Source organism: Ciona intestinalis, unplaced genomic scaffold (genome assembly GCF_000224145.3).
Source record: "Ciona intestinalis unplaced genomic scaffold, KH HT000114.2, whole genome shotgun sequence".
Lineage (NCBI taxonomy): Eukaryota > Metazoa > Chordata > Ascidiacea > Phlebobranchia > Cionidae > Ciona > Ciona intestinalis.
The window spans coordinates 76,605-94,390 of NW_004190436.2; the positions used below are offsets into that span (position 1 = coordinate 76,605).

At 34.6% G+C, this 17,786-nt stretch overlaps 1 protein-coding gene across 1 annotated transcript in view; it reads left to right on the plus strand.

Moving 5' to 3' along the window:
- Positions 1-17,431, plus strand: part of LOC100183316 (hydrocephalus-inducing protein homolog) — a 77,797-nt gene extending 60,366 nt beyond the window's left edge. The window contains exons 91-122 of the mRNA XM_026838775.1: positions 263-429; positions 887-1,057; positions 1,442-1,552; positions 1,933-2,106; positions 2,457-2,669; positions 3,188-3,341; positions 3,926-4,095; positions 4,566-4,854; positions 5,212-5,324; positions 5,784-5,879; positions 6,280-6,440; positions 6,755-6,892; positions 7,165-7,332; positions 7,626-7,850; positions 8,261-8,399; positions 8,732-8,897; positions 9,411-9,558; positions 9,881-10,088; positions 10,407-10,649; positions 10,921-11,090; positions 11,397-11,595; positions 11,917-12,186; positions 12,663-12,832; positions 13,011-13,065; positions 13,379-13,543; positions 13,902-14,111; positions 14,529-14,692; positions 15,125-15,275; positions 15,542-15,772; positions 16,112-16,336; positions 16,537-16,821; positions 17,064-17,431. Coding sequence (XP_026694576.1) covers positions 263-429; positions 887-1,057; positions 1,442-1,552; positions 1,933-2,106; positions 2,457-2,669; positions 3,188-3,341; positions 3,926-4,095; positions 4,566-4,854; positions 5,212-5,324; positions 5,784-5,879; positions 6,280-6,440; positions 6,755-6,892; positions 7,165-7,332; positions 7,626-7,850; positions 8,261-8,399; positions 8,732-8,897; positions 9,411-9,558; positions 9,881-10,088; positions 10,407-10,649; positions 10,921-11,090; positions 11,397-11,595; positions 11,917-12,186; positions 12,663-12,832; positions 13,011-13,065; positions 13,379-13,543; positions 13,902-14,111; positions 14,529-14,692; positions 15,125-15,275; positions 15,542-15,772; positions 16,112-16,336; positions 16,537-16,821; positions 17,064-17,270 — 5,756 coding nt within the window. The 3' untranslated portion in view covers positions 17,271-17,431. The remainder of the gene's footprint in view (positions 1-262; positions 430-886; positions 1,058-1,441; positions 1,553-1,932; positions 2,107-2,456; positions 2,670-3,187; positions 3,342-3,925; positions 4,096-4,565; positions 4,855-5,211; positions 5,325-5,783; positions 5,880-6,279; positions 6,441-6,754; positions 6,893-7,164; positions 7,333-7,625; positions 7,851-8,260; positions 8,400-8,731; positions 8,898-9,410; positions 9,559-9,880; positions 10,089-10,406; positions 10,650-10,920; positions 11,091-11,396; positions 11,596-11,916; positions 12,187-12,662; positions 12,833-13,010; positions 13,066-13,378; positions 13,544-13,901; positions 14,112-14,528; positions 14,693-15,124; positions 15,276-15,541; positions 15,773-16,111; positions 16,337-16,536; positions 16,822-17,063) is intronic.
- Positions 17,432-17,786: the final 355 nt, after the last annotated feature.

Genomic DNA, 17,786 nt, shown 5'->3' on the forward strand with positions numbered 1-17,786 from the left:
TTTTTTCATTTTTTTATGTGTGGCTGATAATTTGGACAACCCATTAGTGACCACTGGGTTGGAGCAATTGCCGTTAAGTGTCTTGCCAAGGATACATACACCGACAATGGTAGCAGAGTCGAGCCTTGAACCCACTATCTCTGGGTTACAGGCAGGAACACTAACCACTATGTCACGGTGCCGAAAAATAATAAAACAACTGTTTAAAACCAAAGCGTTCTGATATAACCTTGCTATAACTAAAGTTGTATTTCTATTGTAGCTCGAGGGGGACGGGCAGCTTCAATCAGACAAGACATGGGATCAAACCAAACTCGTTTATTGGTTGGTACATTTACTGTGTACCCAGGATTTGGGACCATACTGCCTGGTGGTGTGCAGAATATTACTGTGGATAATGTGGCTGAAAACACAGGCAAATCTGAAGAGGTAAATACAAACAGCGTGTTATGAATGCTTTTCACTTCATATAGATTAAACTTTTAATGTACATCCTTTACATATTATGCGGCTTTAATTTTAATTCTATCATCTGTGCATATGTTTTATCATATCGGGCATTAACGAATTATTTTTTGTTTTTTTAATATGCACATCTGGTGATCTGATATTAGGCTTTTGCAACCCACTATGAGTTTATTCTTGTAGTTCTCTAAAGCAATACTGTTTTATTTATCTATTTCATTCTTATGATGTTATAGTGACAGATATTTTGCTGTTATTTCCCATCTTTTTCCCTATGTTGTTTAAACATTCTCTTTTTTTATTATATCAAAAGAATATGTTATGTATTTTACTCTAAACATATCTCTATGTTTATCTTTTCTAAAAAGTAAATGAAAATTATATTGTGTATCTTACCCCAAACATATTTCTATCCTTATAGTTTCTGTCGATCGACATCAGTGATAGAGATCCCGTAGACAACGCATCGGGTATTCCATATCGTCTTCTTGCTGAAGGTTGTGTTCCAAGCATCAACACTGGTGATATTACATCAATATTTGAAGAACACAGGATTTGTAAGAATCTTCATGCTTTCTCTGACAGTCAGGAGGTGAGAAAATATTGTTTTAAAAAAATTTATTGGAGTGCTTTTATATGAAAGTATTTGTTACACATTACTTGTAAATTTCGATATGCTAAATCACTATTTAGGCAGTAGGTAAATACTGCGCCAATTTAAAAGTCAACTTTAATTTCATATCAAATTACATAGTAATTTGTTTTGTAAATTCGTTGTCTTTTACTGTAAGATATATGTATTTGGGATTTAACATTCACACATTTACTTTTCTAATATTTCTATCCTTAAAGCTTTTTAAGGTCACTGTTTTTCAGTTTATTCCATCTCTTTGCTGTATGACTGAAAAGATACATAAAAAACAAGTTTATAAAGTACTAAAAGTTACATTTCACACATTGTTTAAATATGTTCCAGTTCTTGGAAGGATCTGGAGTATATGGAGAGGAAGACGGAAAGTTTGTGTTTTGTAACGTGGTGGTTGGGAGAAAGTCATATGCGAGGTTCAAGATATCTAATACTAACAAGGTAGAATGATTCATTCAAGTCTGATTTCTCATTTACTATATATACCAAACCTAATATTAGTTGTATATATTTGCTGCCAGGCTCATTATAAGTTTGAAAGGTATCTTGTTATAATTTTTATTTGTGACCATAAAGAGGCGAATGTTTCTACTATCATGCAACATGATCAGATTTTGTTATTAAGTTTTTTGTCCAAGGACACATTGTCAGCTCTTGTAAGATCACAATTAAAAATATGCCAAAATTTTTGACTGTGATTAATTTGTAAGTGATTTTCCACTATATATGAATTTAATTTAAATAAATGTTTTAGAAATTAAAGTAAATTTAATTTTCTTGGCACCAAGTTATAACAACTAAACTTCATTTATAATTTCTAGGTTGCGGTAGATGTATCAATAACAGTGAAAGCGTTATCGAACAAAGTAGCTGCTCGTATTCATGATATATTTGAAGTTGAACCATCTAAGATACAAATCCAACCTCACAACTTCATGTACGCAACCGTATCATTCTGCCCGCCTGCCATGAACTCATACTCTTGTAACTTTGAAGTAAGTCCAAAAAATTTAAAAACAAAATTAATACTTTTCATTGAAATTAAAAAAAAAAGTGATTTCTTTATATGTTTTGTTTGGTGCTTGTGTTCAAGAGTTAATGTCAAGTGTTTGGAATTGGAAAAAATGTTCACATTATTCTGACAACCACCACTGAGTTGGAGTAATGTACGTTAGGTGTATTGCCAAAAGATACATACCATCAGTTTTATATCAAGCAATAAATATGCCATCCTCCGGAATGAAAGCATCTAACCACTTGGCCAGGACTCCAGACTTTTTTTGAATATAAACTTTTCCGTAATTTTCCATAATGATAATATCAATAATACTATGTATATTGCCAGGCAAACGTGGATGGGTTACCAAGCAGTGTTGCCAAGGGTCGAAATTTATCCTTCGAGATAACTGGGGAGGGAAACCTTCCAAGAGTGACCGTGATGAGCCCTAAAGTTCGCAACAAGAGCGGTGAACCACTTCTTGTGTTTCAACGCTTGCTGTTGCAAAGAACTGAAAGTCTGCCTCTGGTGTTGAAAAATGAAGGAACTTTTCCAAGCAAGGTGATTTATTTGATTCTACATGGTCGAGGTGGTCCTACAGGGTAACAGTCTGTTGGAGCTAAGATTTAGGCCAGTTGGCTTATTACCCCAACACCCAGGATGCTACAACCGATTTATTGACGACTGGGTTGGACCGATGTCCACTAAATATCCTGGAAAAGGACGATAAGGCTATCAGATTTGTGTAAAAGTGCTGTTTGTGTAAAGACAACCAGTATGTGTTGGTTTATATTGCAACTTATTTCAAGTATTCTAATTTTACATGAGTTCGTTATGACGTAAGTTTACCAGACATCGTAACCACACAATTTCTGTAAATTTGTTTAAATCTAAAATTAATTGACATCTTCCTGATTTCTATTGTATTCAGTAAACCAATCTGTTCTGTTCACACGCTAGTTAAGCTTCTCTAATAATGGGCTGTCCAAAGTTAAATATCTTGACGTGTATCAATACACTTGTCTTATATAACCACTATGAACAAGTGACATTCATTGAATTTATTTTTACATTCCCAGGTCAACATTACACTTGAACAGCAGGTTATTCCTGATGATGATGATGCAAATGATGGGAAAGAATTCTCAGCTTACGTTCCTGACTTTGCTTACAAACTTACCTCTGTTGGTGAAACAAGGGCTGTGTTTCCAATGCATAATACAAGGGATACAAGTAAGTGTGTGATTTGTTTAGCGTTTAGTTTCATGCTGAAGCAAAGAATAGTGTTCGATATAATGAGCCTTTTTTATTCTGTAAAATATGGGTGCGGTCCTAAAGTGTGGCATGGCATGGGAGATCTAGACAAGAGTTGGCTCAGTACCTCAGCACAGGGTGCTGAGACATATAAGTGACCTTGGTTGGAGCAATGTCCGTGAAATGTCTTGCTAAAAGACATTTCAAATATGTGCACTAGGCCTACCTGCCTCCAGCCCAGAGGTTGTGGGTACAAGGCCTGATGCTGCTACTAATGTGTTGCTCCATCACACAAAAGAAATATGTTATATTCACTTTTTCAATTTTAAGCATTTGTGAAGTAAAACTTTCCTAATCTTCATATGTTAATAATCATTTTATAGCTAGCTCATCTGGTATAAAACAATGTGGTGCATTTCTGACGTTCCGTCTGTCATTTGGCAAAACTGAGTCAGAGAATGTTATTAATGAGTGTGAATAAGCTGTCATAAGCTTTCTTTATATTTTAATGAGCTTCCATAACCTTCCACATATATGTTAATAAAGTTCCATACCTTCTACAGGGAAATGGCCGTACACTGCAAGTGTTGTGTTAACTCCTGGTGAGGAAGCTCGCTTCAATGTTACCTTCACACCAATGATGTATCGGGTGTACAATGGACAAATAAAGATTTCAATTGTCGATAATTTGTTTGAGGAGCACAGGATACAACTATATGGTGAAGGGTTTAAGGTTGGTTGGCGTTTTTATTTATTGGTGAAGTCTCGTGGCATATCCTGTCGGGGGGGGTTGGGGTTTTAGCCAGATTTGGCGCAGTAACCCAGTTTTGTGTTTAACTGATTAAAATATATCAAAACAGATTGATTTGTCAATAGGGGGCTGTTAATATGTTATTCTGAAAGTTAAGGGCCTGGATGAATACTTAAATATAAGAGCTGATTTAAGCAGCTAAAGATACATTTTCTCTTACCAAAGTTGTATTAATATCTTGATATTAAATAATGTAATGGTGTATTCCCTTTTTACTATATTTCTTATGAGTTCTTATTCAATAACAAAAAAACAAAGCTACATGCATGGTAACTCTTAACCAGGCACGAGTTGTATAAAACAAAACACTTATTCGATAACAACTGTCGTTTCCACGCCACACGTGGATAAAATAAGTTACATTCAGGCATTTATTCCTAATAATCACACAGGATGATGTCACATTCGACAATCTCCATAGTGATGGTGACATGGCGTCCCTCGCTGGTGACGATGGAATCATTGACACTGATGGTTTACCGAAACAAATGACTGCTGAACCAAGTTCTGGGGGTTCAGGGGGCAGGGGAGAGTCCCTAATGTTTGGTGATTGCGACGTGGGGGTTGCGAAAGATCGTTCGTTCATGCTGACAAACCACTCACAAACTGATGCAGTTAGGTTCCAGTGGTCTGAACATGATAATGTGAAATTTGTTCCAACTGTTGGTCATATTCATCCAGGTTTGTTTTAGTTGTTTCTTCTTTCCGTGTTTTAATTGATTTTTCTGTCTATAAGATTAAACCTGTGAGTTTAGCAGCCACGCTTCTATTTATATCATTTTAGTAGTTTTTACTCCAGCGTGCTTTTAACAACGGGCGTTTTTCTGTTAATTCTCTTCTCTTTGTTGTTTAATTTATTTGATCTTCACTACTCTATTCCAAGATATAAATGCAATTTTTAATCATAAATATTTGAGTAATAAGTCTCAATCAAATTGCGATCTAAGACAAAAATGTCTGACTCGTGATAATAAAATGCGATGGCGTTTACTTTATGTAATTCTTTTCAAAGTATAAAACACACATTTTATCATGCAGGTTGTTCAAAAGATATCACCGTAACTTTTAAAGCTGATCAACCAGTGGAGTTAAAGAAAACAATCATCAAATGCTCATTGGTCAAAATTAATTTCCCTGGACCAATCGAAATGGTGAGGAAAAATTTAACTATTTGCTTCAATAATTTATGTGATAATGTTAAATAAATATATTTATGTGCTTAAAAAAATGTTTTGTAAGCGCTTCATACAGTTTTCTGTTTCATTAATACATTTTTATACTTTTATTAAAGAGAGTAAGACTTCTGTTGTTGCTACTAGGCGTAATGTAATATAAAAGTAATTGTTGTTTCTGGTAAAAAATATAAGTTTTATTTTATACCAATGTTTTATCCATCATAATATCTGTATGGTGTGTTGCCATATGGCAGATATACCCTTAGTATTGTAAAATTTATGTTTTTTATAATATTTTTTTTTTCTCAAAGAGGTATTTATTTTACAGTATAAACTGGTATGTAGTTTTTAGTTTGACTTAAGAAATAACATTTTGTATGGGTTTAACTTAACATATATTTTGTTAACAAAATTTAACATTTGGATATTTTCCAGGTAACAGATTGGGATGATAGAATGAGAACAGTCAAGTGGGTTGATGTGGCTTCTCTTGATCCAAAGAAAGCTGGGAGCAGACCTGCTAAGAAAAAGGTGGGTGTGATCAATTAAATTAACATATATTTAGGTTTAACGTTTTAAAATGGTGGATGTTGAATGGCTTTATTTGTCTTTGCGTTCACGATAACAAAAATCAAAGAAAAAAACAAAAAATTGGGAAGTTATGGTAAAACGACATGCAATATAACATGCTTATGGATATGGATAAACGGAAGTAAAAAAATTAGAAAACGGGCTTGACTCTTAAACCTTACGAATAGTATTTAACTTCTCTTAGTATGATATGGTTGGTGTGCTATTTCACTCTTTCACTATTGAATAATGAGATACTCAAATGTCAAATGTGTGATTTTCATACAAGACATATTTTAAAAGTTCTTTGAAAAACTACATCATCACTAAACAGGTATTTATTACAAAGTTTCTTTTACAGATAATTGAAACTGAAAAAGAGCCTGACCACCTGGTGGCGGAAGAGAGCTCGAGGTGTCTTGAATTGTTTGCATGGGCAAAAAGTGACCATGCCAAGTTAGATTGCGATACAACCTCTATTACGTTTAAAGACACACTAATGTTCCAAGCAAGACTGTTTGAGTGAGTAGTCATTAATCTTATTATGGCTTTTGAATGCAAAATTTTAACGTTTAATGATTAAGTATCGCACATTGTAACACTTTTATCATGAATCATTAATTTCGCGTGTTGGAGCAACTCAAGGAGTTATTACACAAGTGATGTTTAGATTTTTTTACTTTTTCCTTATTAAAATTAGTGTCTCTAGAAAAGCACATTTATGCACAAAAATGCTGTTTTATTATAAATCTAACTGGAGTGGTTTTTGTAACAACCTTTCTCATCATATTAATAGAACTTGTGCAGTTTTAAAATTGGATTGTTTTTTGTTTCAGATTTACAATGTGCAACACTGGTCAAGTAGCATTGCAATACGATTGGCAGTTAGTTATGGAAGCACTGTCTATACCTGGCACCACATCTTGCTCAACTGATTTGGATGGAAGGCCTTCAACTGCAAACCAATCATCAAGGTTTGCTATTTATAAAAAAGTTTAAAACGGGGAAAAAATAAATAAGTTATTCTAACCAAAGCATACCAGGTTCAATGCTCCACACTGATAGGCTTATGTGTCCTTGGGCAATACCCTTAACAGCTTTCTTTAGCCCAGTGCTCGCTAATGAACTGTAGCACCCTGGGTGTTGGGGTAATGTGCCAACTCTGGTTAATTCTCAGGTCTTATAGTGTTCCATGCTGTATGATCTTACCAACATAGAGTCTAAACTGATTTATTTTATCCACTAGGAGCGCTGGTGGGGATTCTTCGCTTCGCTCTCTTGTTACCGATGACGACGCAATGCCATTCTCTATATCTCCATCTTGTGGTAAAATTGCAGCTGGTTCGAAACAAGTATTTTTAGCCAGATTCTCACCGCACGAGGTCACTGAGTATCAAGCAAGATTGTTGTGCACGTGAGTGAAATTAATATGATTTCGATTATATATGTATAACACAGCAGCAGGTTTATAATGTAAATATATAAACAAAAGATATTTTTTTTCCCTGTTTACATTACACATTTATTTAAACTTTGAATAAAAAGAATAGTTAAATTAAAAAATTGAGTATCATTGAAAAATGGATTGCTATTTATAAATATATCTACAACTCAATCTGGGTAATGTGCCAAATCTGACCCAACTTATTGGTATTTAAACAACATAACAACCACACTAGTATTAACTGATCCCCTCAACCTCCACAGGATCCCCAACCTTCCCGCCAGCATCCAAGAGCCTTCAATCAAACTCCGCGGAAGAAGTTTGATGCCATATTGTCACTTCGACCTCCCGGAGTCCGACTACCTGTCAAGCTCGCGACGGAACCCCGAGCTGTCGGGGCCCGCTGGTGCACAGCCGGGCACAACACTGGATCCAAACACAAGGGTTATTGAGTTCAACTCTATTGGAGTAAATGTGAAAAATACATGGTATGAAGTGTGTAGTCATTTTAACACTTTTATTTTATGGGTGAGTACCTGCAGCGGGCAAGGTATGAGACCTGAGATTTAGGCCAAAAGATGACCCGATACCCAGGGTGCTACAACCACTGGGTTAAAGCAATGTCTATTAAGTGTCTTGTCCAAGGACACATAGACCTATCAGTATCATTGTTCAGCATCAAATCTGAAATCCTTTGACTTCAATGCTAGAGCCTAACCACTGAACTATGGAACCAGACTAGTTTTAACATAATGTTAATAGGTTTTAAGTTTCTACTTTTGGGTAAGATACCATTATTACACAATATCCTATCTTTCCTAACCCTGTTTTTATTATATATATATATATCTAAGCAAGATTATTTAAAACAAATATGGGATTTTGATTTTCTCCCTAGTAAATTCTGGATAATGAATCCAACCTCATCAACTTATTCGTTCCGATGGATTTGTGATGATGTCACAGATGCTCGTGTCGCTCCGAACTTCTCGTGTAAATTACTAGAAGGACAATTGATAAGTGGGAAGAAATTGGAGGTATATGATTTCTATTTTACTAGTTGTGTGATTTCTATTTTGTCTGGTATATGTTTTTTTTGGTTAATGTTTTGTGTAGAACTCTGAAGCAGTTTATAACATACAAAGCTTTATTGTAGTCTGTGTATAAATATTTTGAAGCTATTAAAACAAGTATACTTGGTTGTTGGAAAACAGTGTTATGTTATTTTTGCTTTGGGAAAGATTTTAACGAAATTTCCTTATATATCAAATGATTTTTATTGATCAAAAATATTAAAACCTTTCATTTTGTATTAATCCATTTATCATTTAAAATAATATTTCTGATTTTTTTGTTTGTTTTATTTTAGATGTGTTTTGAGTTCCTCCCAAATTCACTGGATACAAAGGAATCTTTCTGGAAGTTTGTGATCCTGGAGCAAAACATCTCCATCCCATTCCTCCTTGTAGGACACACACATGAGCCGAAAGTATCTCTATCTGCATCTCACATCAACTTTAACGATCTGCTTGTCGGTATGTTTGGAGTGTATTCGATTAAACCATTCATTATTTACTCATTTTAATTGGTGCTAAGACACGTGTAAAGCTAGCGGTTGCTGGCTCAGTGGTTTAGGCGACTGCATCGAAACCAAAGTGTCTCCGGTTCGATGCTCGACGACGATACTAAGCCGCGTATGTGTCCTTGGTCAAGACACTTTAACAGACATTGCTCCAATTTAGCGGTCACTAATGGGTTGTCCAAATTGTAGGCCATAAAAGTCATACACAAAGTTTAAAAGTGTGGTAACTTGTAAGCCCCCGAGGAAAAAAATGGTGCTAACAATGCGCGTCTGGCCGCAATGCAGTGTACCGATCACAGGAAGGACTTAAATACGCTTTCTGGGCCAAATGTGGCCCAAATACCAGGTCCTTGACAAGGACCTCACCCATAAAGAATAAAAAAATACTGTATTCAACCCTTAAACCGATACAGTTTAAAAAATGTTTTCAACGGCTTTATTATAAAATTTTATCCAATTTTTTTAGGTCGAACTGCTTCCCAACCAGTGTTGCTTGTCAACAATGAATCAATTGGATTTAATTATTATGTCATAGAAGAATCGTGTCATTCTGAAGCATACACGTCAAATCTGATCATTAACCCAACTCAAGGTTTTATTGGACCAAACTCAAAGTAAGATACCAAGTTCAGATACTGTATCGGTCAAAATAGTTGAAATTAAATAATTTTAAACCAGTGCCTCTCAATTTTATGAACACAGCTTTAGAGACAAATTTTTTCTCTGTTTTACAAAACTTTTTGCAAGAGTGCACCTAGATTTGGGTTGCATTAGAAAGTGCTGTTTGGACTAGTTTAAAACCTCTTTTAAATATATTAGTTTCATAATTCCAAACCTTAACCAAAAAAAGTATTTATTTTATTTTGTAAATTCACAATCGGGAAACAAATTTTAAAATATTGTTTGTGAACAATCACTTTGGTTTTTTTCATTTAGAATCCCACTCGATGTGACGTTCACTGCAAAGTCAGCGGGTGACGCAAATTTCAATGCTACAATTTGTGTGGTTCGTAAAACCAACAACCTCATGCTCAACGTCAAAGCAAGTGGCCACACGATGTCAGCGAGTCTCTTGTGCGAAAATTCACAAGGTGCTAAGATCGAACTCTCACCTGCAGGTCTTAATGCAATCGATCTTGGAAATGTGAGTATCGGACCTTCGAAAAAGAATTCTATTTTGTAGTTTTTGTAAAAAATAAGCGAAAAAGGTCAGAAAAATGGGCGAAAAAAAATAATAAAAAAATGATACTGTAGCATGCTTAAAAATAAAATATAAGCATAAAATGGTTGCTGAAAACTAGTAGCAAAGCTTAGGCTGTCCGTTATAACTACCAGGGCCTGCTGCTCTACACCCAACACAATTTATTTTATGCGATCCTATTTTTTAAACCTGAGCAAATATGTGCATTATTAAATTATTCTACGTGTTTCGTAGAAATATTTATGTTAATTTTTTCTTCAGGTTGAACTTCATGAGAAGGCTGTGCGACAGCTGCATTTAGTAAACAACGGCAAACATAATTTTAACTTCTCGTTCGGTTTGAAACAAAACGGAAAATCTTTCTCGCCAGAAAAATCGAAAAAGAAACACGTGATTGGGGTTTCCCCTGATACAGGAATGGTCCCAGCGGGCTCAAGAGAAGAAATGTTTGTTAACTTTTCAACCAACAGCTTTGGGTTCAATTGCTCCTGTGGAAATGACAGCTAAGGTTTGTATTTAGTTTGTATTCATTCTAATATGTAAAGAATCTGATCCGGTTAAGTGTTTTGTCTACGAACATTTATGTCCATGATGTTGGATTCGTGTTACATACCATGTCATTATTTGTGAATCATACTACTCATCAATTATACAAGTTACTTTCACTTCTTTACAAATCTGCCATTACAGTAATTTTAACACTTTAATAAATTATTCAGTGTTCAAAACCTAAATTCCTGCGTTTCGTATTTCACAATGTTTTATTGTTCAACAGGTCACTGATGGTCCCAACTACTTATGTCATGTGATCGGTAATGGAGTAAATCCTGGACTTGACTTTTCTTTTGATTCCCATGACTTTGGTGCATGCTTTATCTACAGAGCTGGAATGCCAATTAAAAGTGAAACATTGACAATAATTAATAAAGATACAAGAGAAATAAGGTAAGGCAAAGTTTTAAGGTTGTTCTGTTTATACAAAAAAAAAAAACGAGATAATGTGCCATATTTGACCTAAATCCAAGGTCCCCTGGCATGTGCCTTTGTAGCTCAGATAGACAAAAATGTAACTGAGACATTCTGTGTTCAGAAGTTCTTTGTATTCGACAAAACTAAACCCCCTGTTTTCAATACAAACTTTGGAAAAAAACATAGCATGTTCACATAATTTAATAGCCTAAACTAAACTGTAAACATACAATTAGTTCATTAAAAAGGCTTTACGTTGATTTTTCAACTCAAACCCCACAGTGTGGAATGTTTGTACCAAAGTACAAGCCATCTGGATGTTGCATTCTCAGCAACAGTGGTTGCACCAGGTGAAGAAACATCAGCAGTCTTTACCTTCTATCCAAGAGAGGTTGTAACTTATAATGAAACTGTGACATTCCAAGTCAATGGGTTGTCCAAACATGATGTTGTCATCAAAGGAAAAGGAACAGAAATGAGGGTAAACTTTTTGTAACTTTATAGTACTTAGTAGAATTCAAAGTGTAATATGGTTACTCTAGAATTACCTATATATCTTTCATTTTTTACTGTTGTTTGCCAAATAAATACATTCTACTATCCAAAAGTCAAGCTCTTTGTAAAATGTAGCACAAATCTCTTGTCCAAAAACAAGGCCCAAGACCTCAAATATACAAAATGGAACAGAAATACACCCAAAATTTTGAGTGAGATGCTGGTCAATATCGATAAAAATAAAGAGTAATGAAAATTAGTATTACCATAATAAAACTATGGAACTAATACCCATGTAACCTCTAAGGTTGAAGTTGCAAACCAGAAGCATAAGTTGGTGAAGTTTGGAGCGTTAAGAGTTGGTCAAGCTGTTAAACATATCATTCCTATCGTTAATCGCAGCCCCACACCCATTACCCTTAATTTGTCGGTCACCCCAGTCAGCCAACCCCTTCAAGACCCCACTGTGTTAAGGGTGGTTCCCCTTGACCCCATCACATTGCAGGGTAAAGGGGGTTCCCGGGATATTGAGGTTTATTTTACCCCGAAAACAAGAATTGCTTCGTTTACTGAAGAAGTAAGTTGTGTAATTTAATTAATTATTCAACTTTCTTTTATTTTTTCTTTGCGAATATTTCACAATATTTACATTTTGTTTTTAGTCAACTGCCTTGAACACCTTATTGCTTTTGGTATTTTATTAAGTTAGTTTTGATAAAAATGTTATCGCACAGGAAATACTGCAAGGTTGCATATATACAGACATTGGTATGGCTGCAATGTGTGTAGTAATGCTACATGCTCAGAAGTCTAAACTTACTAAAAAAAAACTAAAAAAATTTTTACATACTTGGTAACTTATTTATATAAGATGTACAAGTTAGGACATTGGTGTTAAATATGGTAACTGTATTTTATCAATGTCAGACGAGATTTTACTCCAAGTTACAGGAAAACTTAAGGCCCATGCTATGTTACAGTTTTTCTGCACTAAACAAGATAAACATAAAACAAGTGACATTCATTGATTCACATAACAGTACAATTAAACAGATTATGATGGAATGTGCCGGAATGTCTCAACCTTTGTTCATCATCAGTGGAAGTTGTCAAGGCATAGAAATAACATTAGATCAAGATTCGATCCCGTTCGGAGCTGTGATGCAACGCAGTCGTAGCGAACGCCGATTCATAATGCACAACGTTGGCGACATTGGAGCAGGGTATGACTCAGCACATTTTTAATATTTTTGGATAAGTTTATGTTCAATATATATATTTTTTACTGCAAATTACATTTTTTTTATTTTTAATTCTGTGTACTATTTTTTACGTAATTTTGCACTAGCCTTATTTTTGCACTGAATCTATAAAGTTTTCTAATGATCATTTCCACAACAGGTTTAGATGGGAGGCAGATAAGTTTCATCCAGACTTTTCCATCACTCCAACACAGGTGTTTTGCTTTAATACAATCTTATTTTTTTGTTTTCAAAACATCTTCTGTGATGTTTGCATATCTGTTTTGAATGAAACTCAGATAAAACGCATTCCATCTTTAAAAATATTTCGTCAAAATATTAACCCTAATTTTAGTTTCTATGTCTTCACATGAACTCGTTTATCCAAGGCGACTGGCGTTTTACATTTACGTTCCTTTTTTCGCTTTTGTTAACTTTGGCAATCTTTATTATCATATAAAAAAGTCATTCATTTGCCCATTTAGTAAATAAAAAACGTTCCACCAGATTTAACCCCCATCTTTTCAGGGTTACATAAGCACCGGGATGGAGATTGCCTTCTCCGTTGCTTTCCATCCAACAAAACTTTGTCAAGATATTCGTTACGACGACCTTAAATGCCACATCGAGGGAGCGAAACCACTCAAGTTAACGTTGACGGGAATGTGTGTTGCAACTCCTGCTTTAAAAGAGGTTTGGTGATGTTGTTGTTGTTGAAACTTTTTTTCCTTTATTTTTTAATCATTTCGGCCAGGTTTATACAGATACATTAATATATATTTTATATTCTTTGGTGTTTAAAATTTTTAAATAAGGTTAAAAATTAACAAAAAGTTAAGTTCACGTAAGGGCGTTTTACCATTACAGAATGTAAAGTTTATTGGAAATAAGCTGTTAAAAATTTTCACTATGACTCACATGAAAATTTTATCTTCAATGTAACTCGCATGTAATTTTTTACATTTGATGGTTACCTTTCCCCAAATTTTCACATATGATGATTACTTTTTCACAAAATTTTCACATATGATGATTATTCACGTGATTCCAGGTGGTTGGGTTCAGTTGTCATGTGCGTGGCCGTGATGTTCGTAATGTGATCATCTCAAATCGAACCAACCAACGGTGGACGTTACACCCAGTTATTGATGGTGAATATTGGAGTGGGGCCGATATACTGGTCGTTGAACCTCAACAAAGTAAACAATATGAGATGATATTCAGACCAACTGTTATGACAATGGATGGCAAGAAACATCAGGTAGGATTTGTGAGAGTTTATATATTGAAACATACAGATTAGATATGTAGCCAAAGTCGTGATTAAGTCACGCGTACTGGCAAAAGAAACTCTAGTTTTTAATAAAATCAAAATTTGTTGTGTGCAACAGCCACGCTTTTTATTGACACTCTTCCCCACACTGTTTTTATCCATAGTGTCTTCTGTTTAATTTTTACTACATGATTTTAAATTTTGCTTTAATGTACAGTAGGCATGCGGCTAAATTCAAACTACCACAAATAGAACAGTAACAAAAACCTACCATAGATACAATAGAAATGAAAATTTCCAACAAATGTTTAACTATGTTTCTATAAAATTTTATAAACAAAAAATATTTTTTAAGTGCTTCATTATCTGTTAATGTAACCTTAAAAACGACCTAATTATTTCCAGGGTTCAGTGTTCTTTCCACTACCTGATGGTTTGGGTCTATTGTACAACCTGCAAGGACAAGCTGATCCTCCAAAACCTGTGTCGAGCATCAACCGAGATGTGCCGTGTAAAACTGCTTACGTTGAGCTGCTATCTGTTGCCAACTGGCTTCGAAAACCACAAAGGTTTGTTGCTTGTTGATTACTTAGTAGAGTTTACGCATGTTATTGGTAGGTTTACATTGGCAGGGTTGGTTTACTCTAATTTTGCTAGGCCCGTTTTCCTTGGTTGTAGTTTCACTAACCTAATATCGTTTTTATTTATCTCTTCGATAGCGAAAATCATGTTATTTAAAGAACAAAGACAAGGGAATTAACAGCAAAACAACATTTGTTAAAACACGTCATAGATAAAAAGTTTGGGAAAAAATGTCAATTAAAAAGTGTGTTTATTGCACCTAAACAAGACTTTTACCACTAGGCCAGTTCATCACTTTAATTAACCCATGTATGGCTGGGAGGTTTTTACATACTTTACATTTTTCCTCTGTGCAAATTTTACTTTTATCTTGTTCGTATATATTTTTTAAATGAACTAAGTTTAACATTTGACCCCAGGTTCAAGGCAACAGTAGAAATGATCAAACCGGACAAACTTGATGCAGGAACAACCTTGAAAGGTTTGGATTACATAGATGTTCCTGGATCTGTTAAACGAGATTACAAACTTCACTTTTATGCTCATAAAGAGGGAAATTTTGGTGCCAAGGTATTTGCTATTACCATATTTTTTATTCAATTAAAAAGTTAAGATTACGTTTTATAGATTATTTCACTTAATATGATAAAAAAGATTTTATTTAAAAAATGTTTACTCACAAAATCCTTTAAATGCTTCTAAACAGACACATATTCTATAAAACATTACGAATTGCAGTATTTGTGTTAAAATTTCTGAAGTTGCCTGCCTCATGAAAATATTTAGTCCAACTTTATCAACTATATACTCCATACCCACACCCCCCCCCCCCACAGGTAATCTTCAGGAATGAGAGGAGTGGTGAATACATCTTTTATTACGTCACACTGCGAGCGACATCAGCTGGTGTGATGTCAACAATAGAGCTTGAAACACCCGTTCGAAGAAGTGCGGTCCACACACTCAGGGTAGAGAACCCACTTGCTTATGCAGTAACTTTTCAAAGTGAATGCAAAGCACCAGATATCAATCTACCACCTCAGTTTGCTGTACCTGCTAATTCGGAGGTAATGTATTGGAAGTATAGTTTATAAAATGCGGAGACGTTTGGAAAGAAACAGTTATAATGACTTTTTTCAACTCATGACGCATTTTACTGCGCTTGCACCAAAGGCATTTAATTGTTAATGGCTTAGATTTATTTTCAAATAAACAGAAATTTAGAAATACCCAGCAATATTAAAAAAATGTTGGTTATTTGCCAAAAACCTTTTAGTCTGCCCTAAAACCAAGTTGGTAATAATTTTATCAAAATAAAGAAATTCAGATTTTCTAAAAAACATAATATTTACACTAATCTTTATTACAAAACCATCTTTAAAACAATGTTAATTATAACATCACAGGGAACATGTATGTTTGAATATCAACCATTGAAAGTTGGTGAAGGAACGGGCAAGTTAGTTCTCACGAACAGTGAGCTTGGTTCGTATACATACGACCTTGTGTTACGAGCCACACCAGCAGCTCCTGAGAAAACATCATATTTTAAAACTGCTCTGGGCGGAAGTTATTCAGTGAATATCAAATTTCAAAATTACGCAAAGCAGAAATCTGATTACATTTGCAAGGTGGGTAGATTTCCTGTTTTGTAAAAGGAATTGTTTTTACGTTTTTGTTAAACTTTTTTTTTTTTTTTAAATATAAAGTTTTTATAAAAAAAAAAAATTGTGTGCAAAAAACAGAAAACTTAAAATTATTTGTAAGGGAATGGAATTTTACAAAAATTAAATTATAGAAAAAATAATAAAAATCCTTTTTTCCATTCTAGATTGACAGTCCTGAGTGGAGTTGTGAGAAGAGCATCACTGCTGCTCCTGCATCCTCCGGAAGCGGAACCGAAGTCACACTTGATGTCACGTACGAACCCATGGAGATTGGGGAATCCCGGGCTCGTTTATATGTGACATCACAGATAGGGGGCGAATATATCTTCCCACTAGAGGGCAAGTGTGGGCCACCCAAACCTCTTGGACCTTTCGTGGTGAGAAACAAATCAAATGTTTCGATTCCTTTCCGCAATGTCTTTCCAACAACAACTCATTTCACTTTCCAGGTTGGTTTTATTTTAGGTTAAAGTTAAGTTTTGTGATTGATTAATTTATTTATTTATTAATAATAACTCAATTGTCTTTCTGAAGGTAATTAATCAGAAAAATATTGAAAAGCAAAGTTTTATCCATGATCTCACATAACTTATGTTTATATTTGTATAATTTCAATTATGTTGTTTTATTCTATCTAATGTTACAAAATACATCAATGAACACTAAAATAATCGTTACTATGATGTCACAGATTGACAACCCGCTATTTTCGGTCAAACCCGCCGAATCAATTCGATCAAAGAAGACGCACAATATATCTGTGTCTTTCGAGGGTGGTCCTGCACCTGGTTCTGTTGTGACTGGAAAGTTAACTCTTTCATGTGTTCGTACGGCTCGTAACCCCACAACTTGGGTGTTTTACCTGAAGGGAATTACCCCAGAGCAAACCTTGCTGTGATAGCTTTTTGTAAATAGAATTTTGTTTCCGAAACATTCAAGAAAATTTATTTTTGTAAAGTTGAATTTTATATTAAAGTGTTTAGATCCTTATTGATGCTGTGGTATTGCGAAGTATTCATTTATTAAAAACACAAAGAAATAAAACAAACATTTTAAAAATCTTGTTTTTTTTGTGAAGTTTGTTCAATTTATCTTTATTAAGAAAATAAATATTGTTCGCAGTTTGTCAGGGCTTAGGGTGATTTAAGACAGTTTATGGCAGTTTGTTGTTTTTCATCCTTAATATTACATAACTCACCTGATCTCACATAACTTACCTATTTCATTCTGTTGTCATATTCTACCTAAAGATCAATGAACACTAAAATAGTTGTTACTGTGATGTCACAGATCGACATCCCATCGTTTTCGGTCAAACACGCCGAATCAATTCGATCAAAGAAGACGCACAATATATCTGTGTCTTTCGAGGGTGGTCCTGCACCTGGTTCTGTTGTGACTGGAAAGTTAAAAT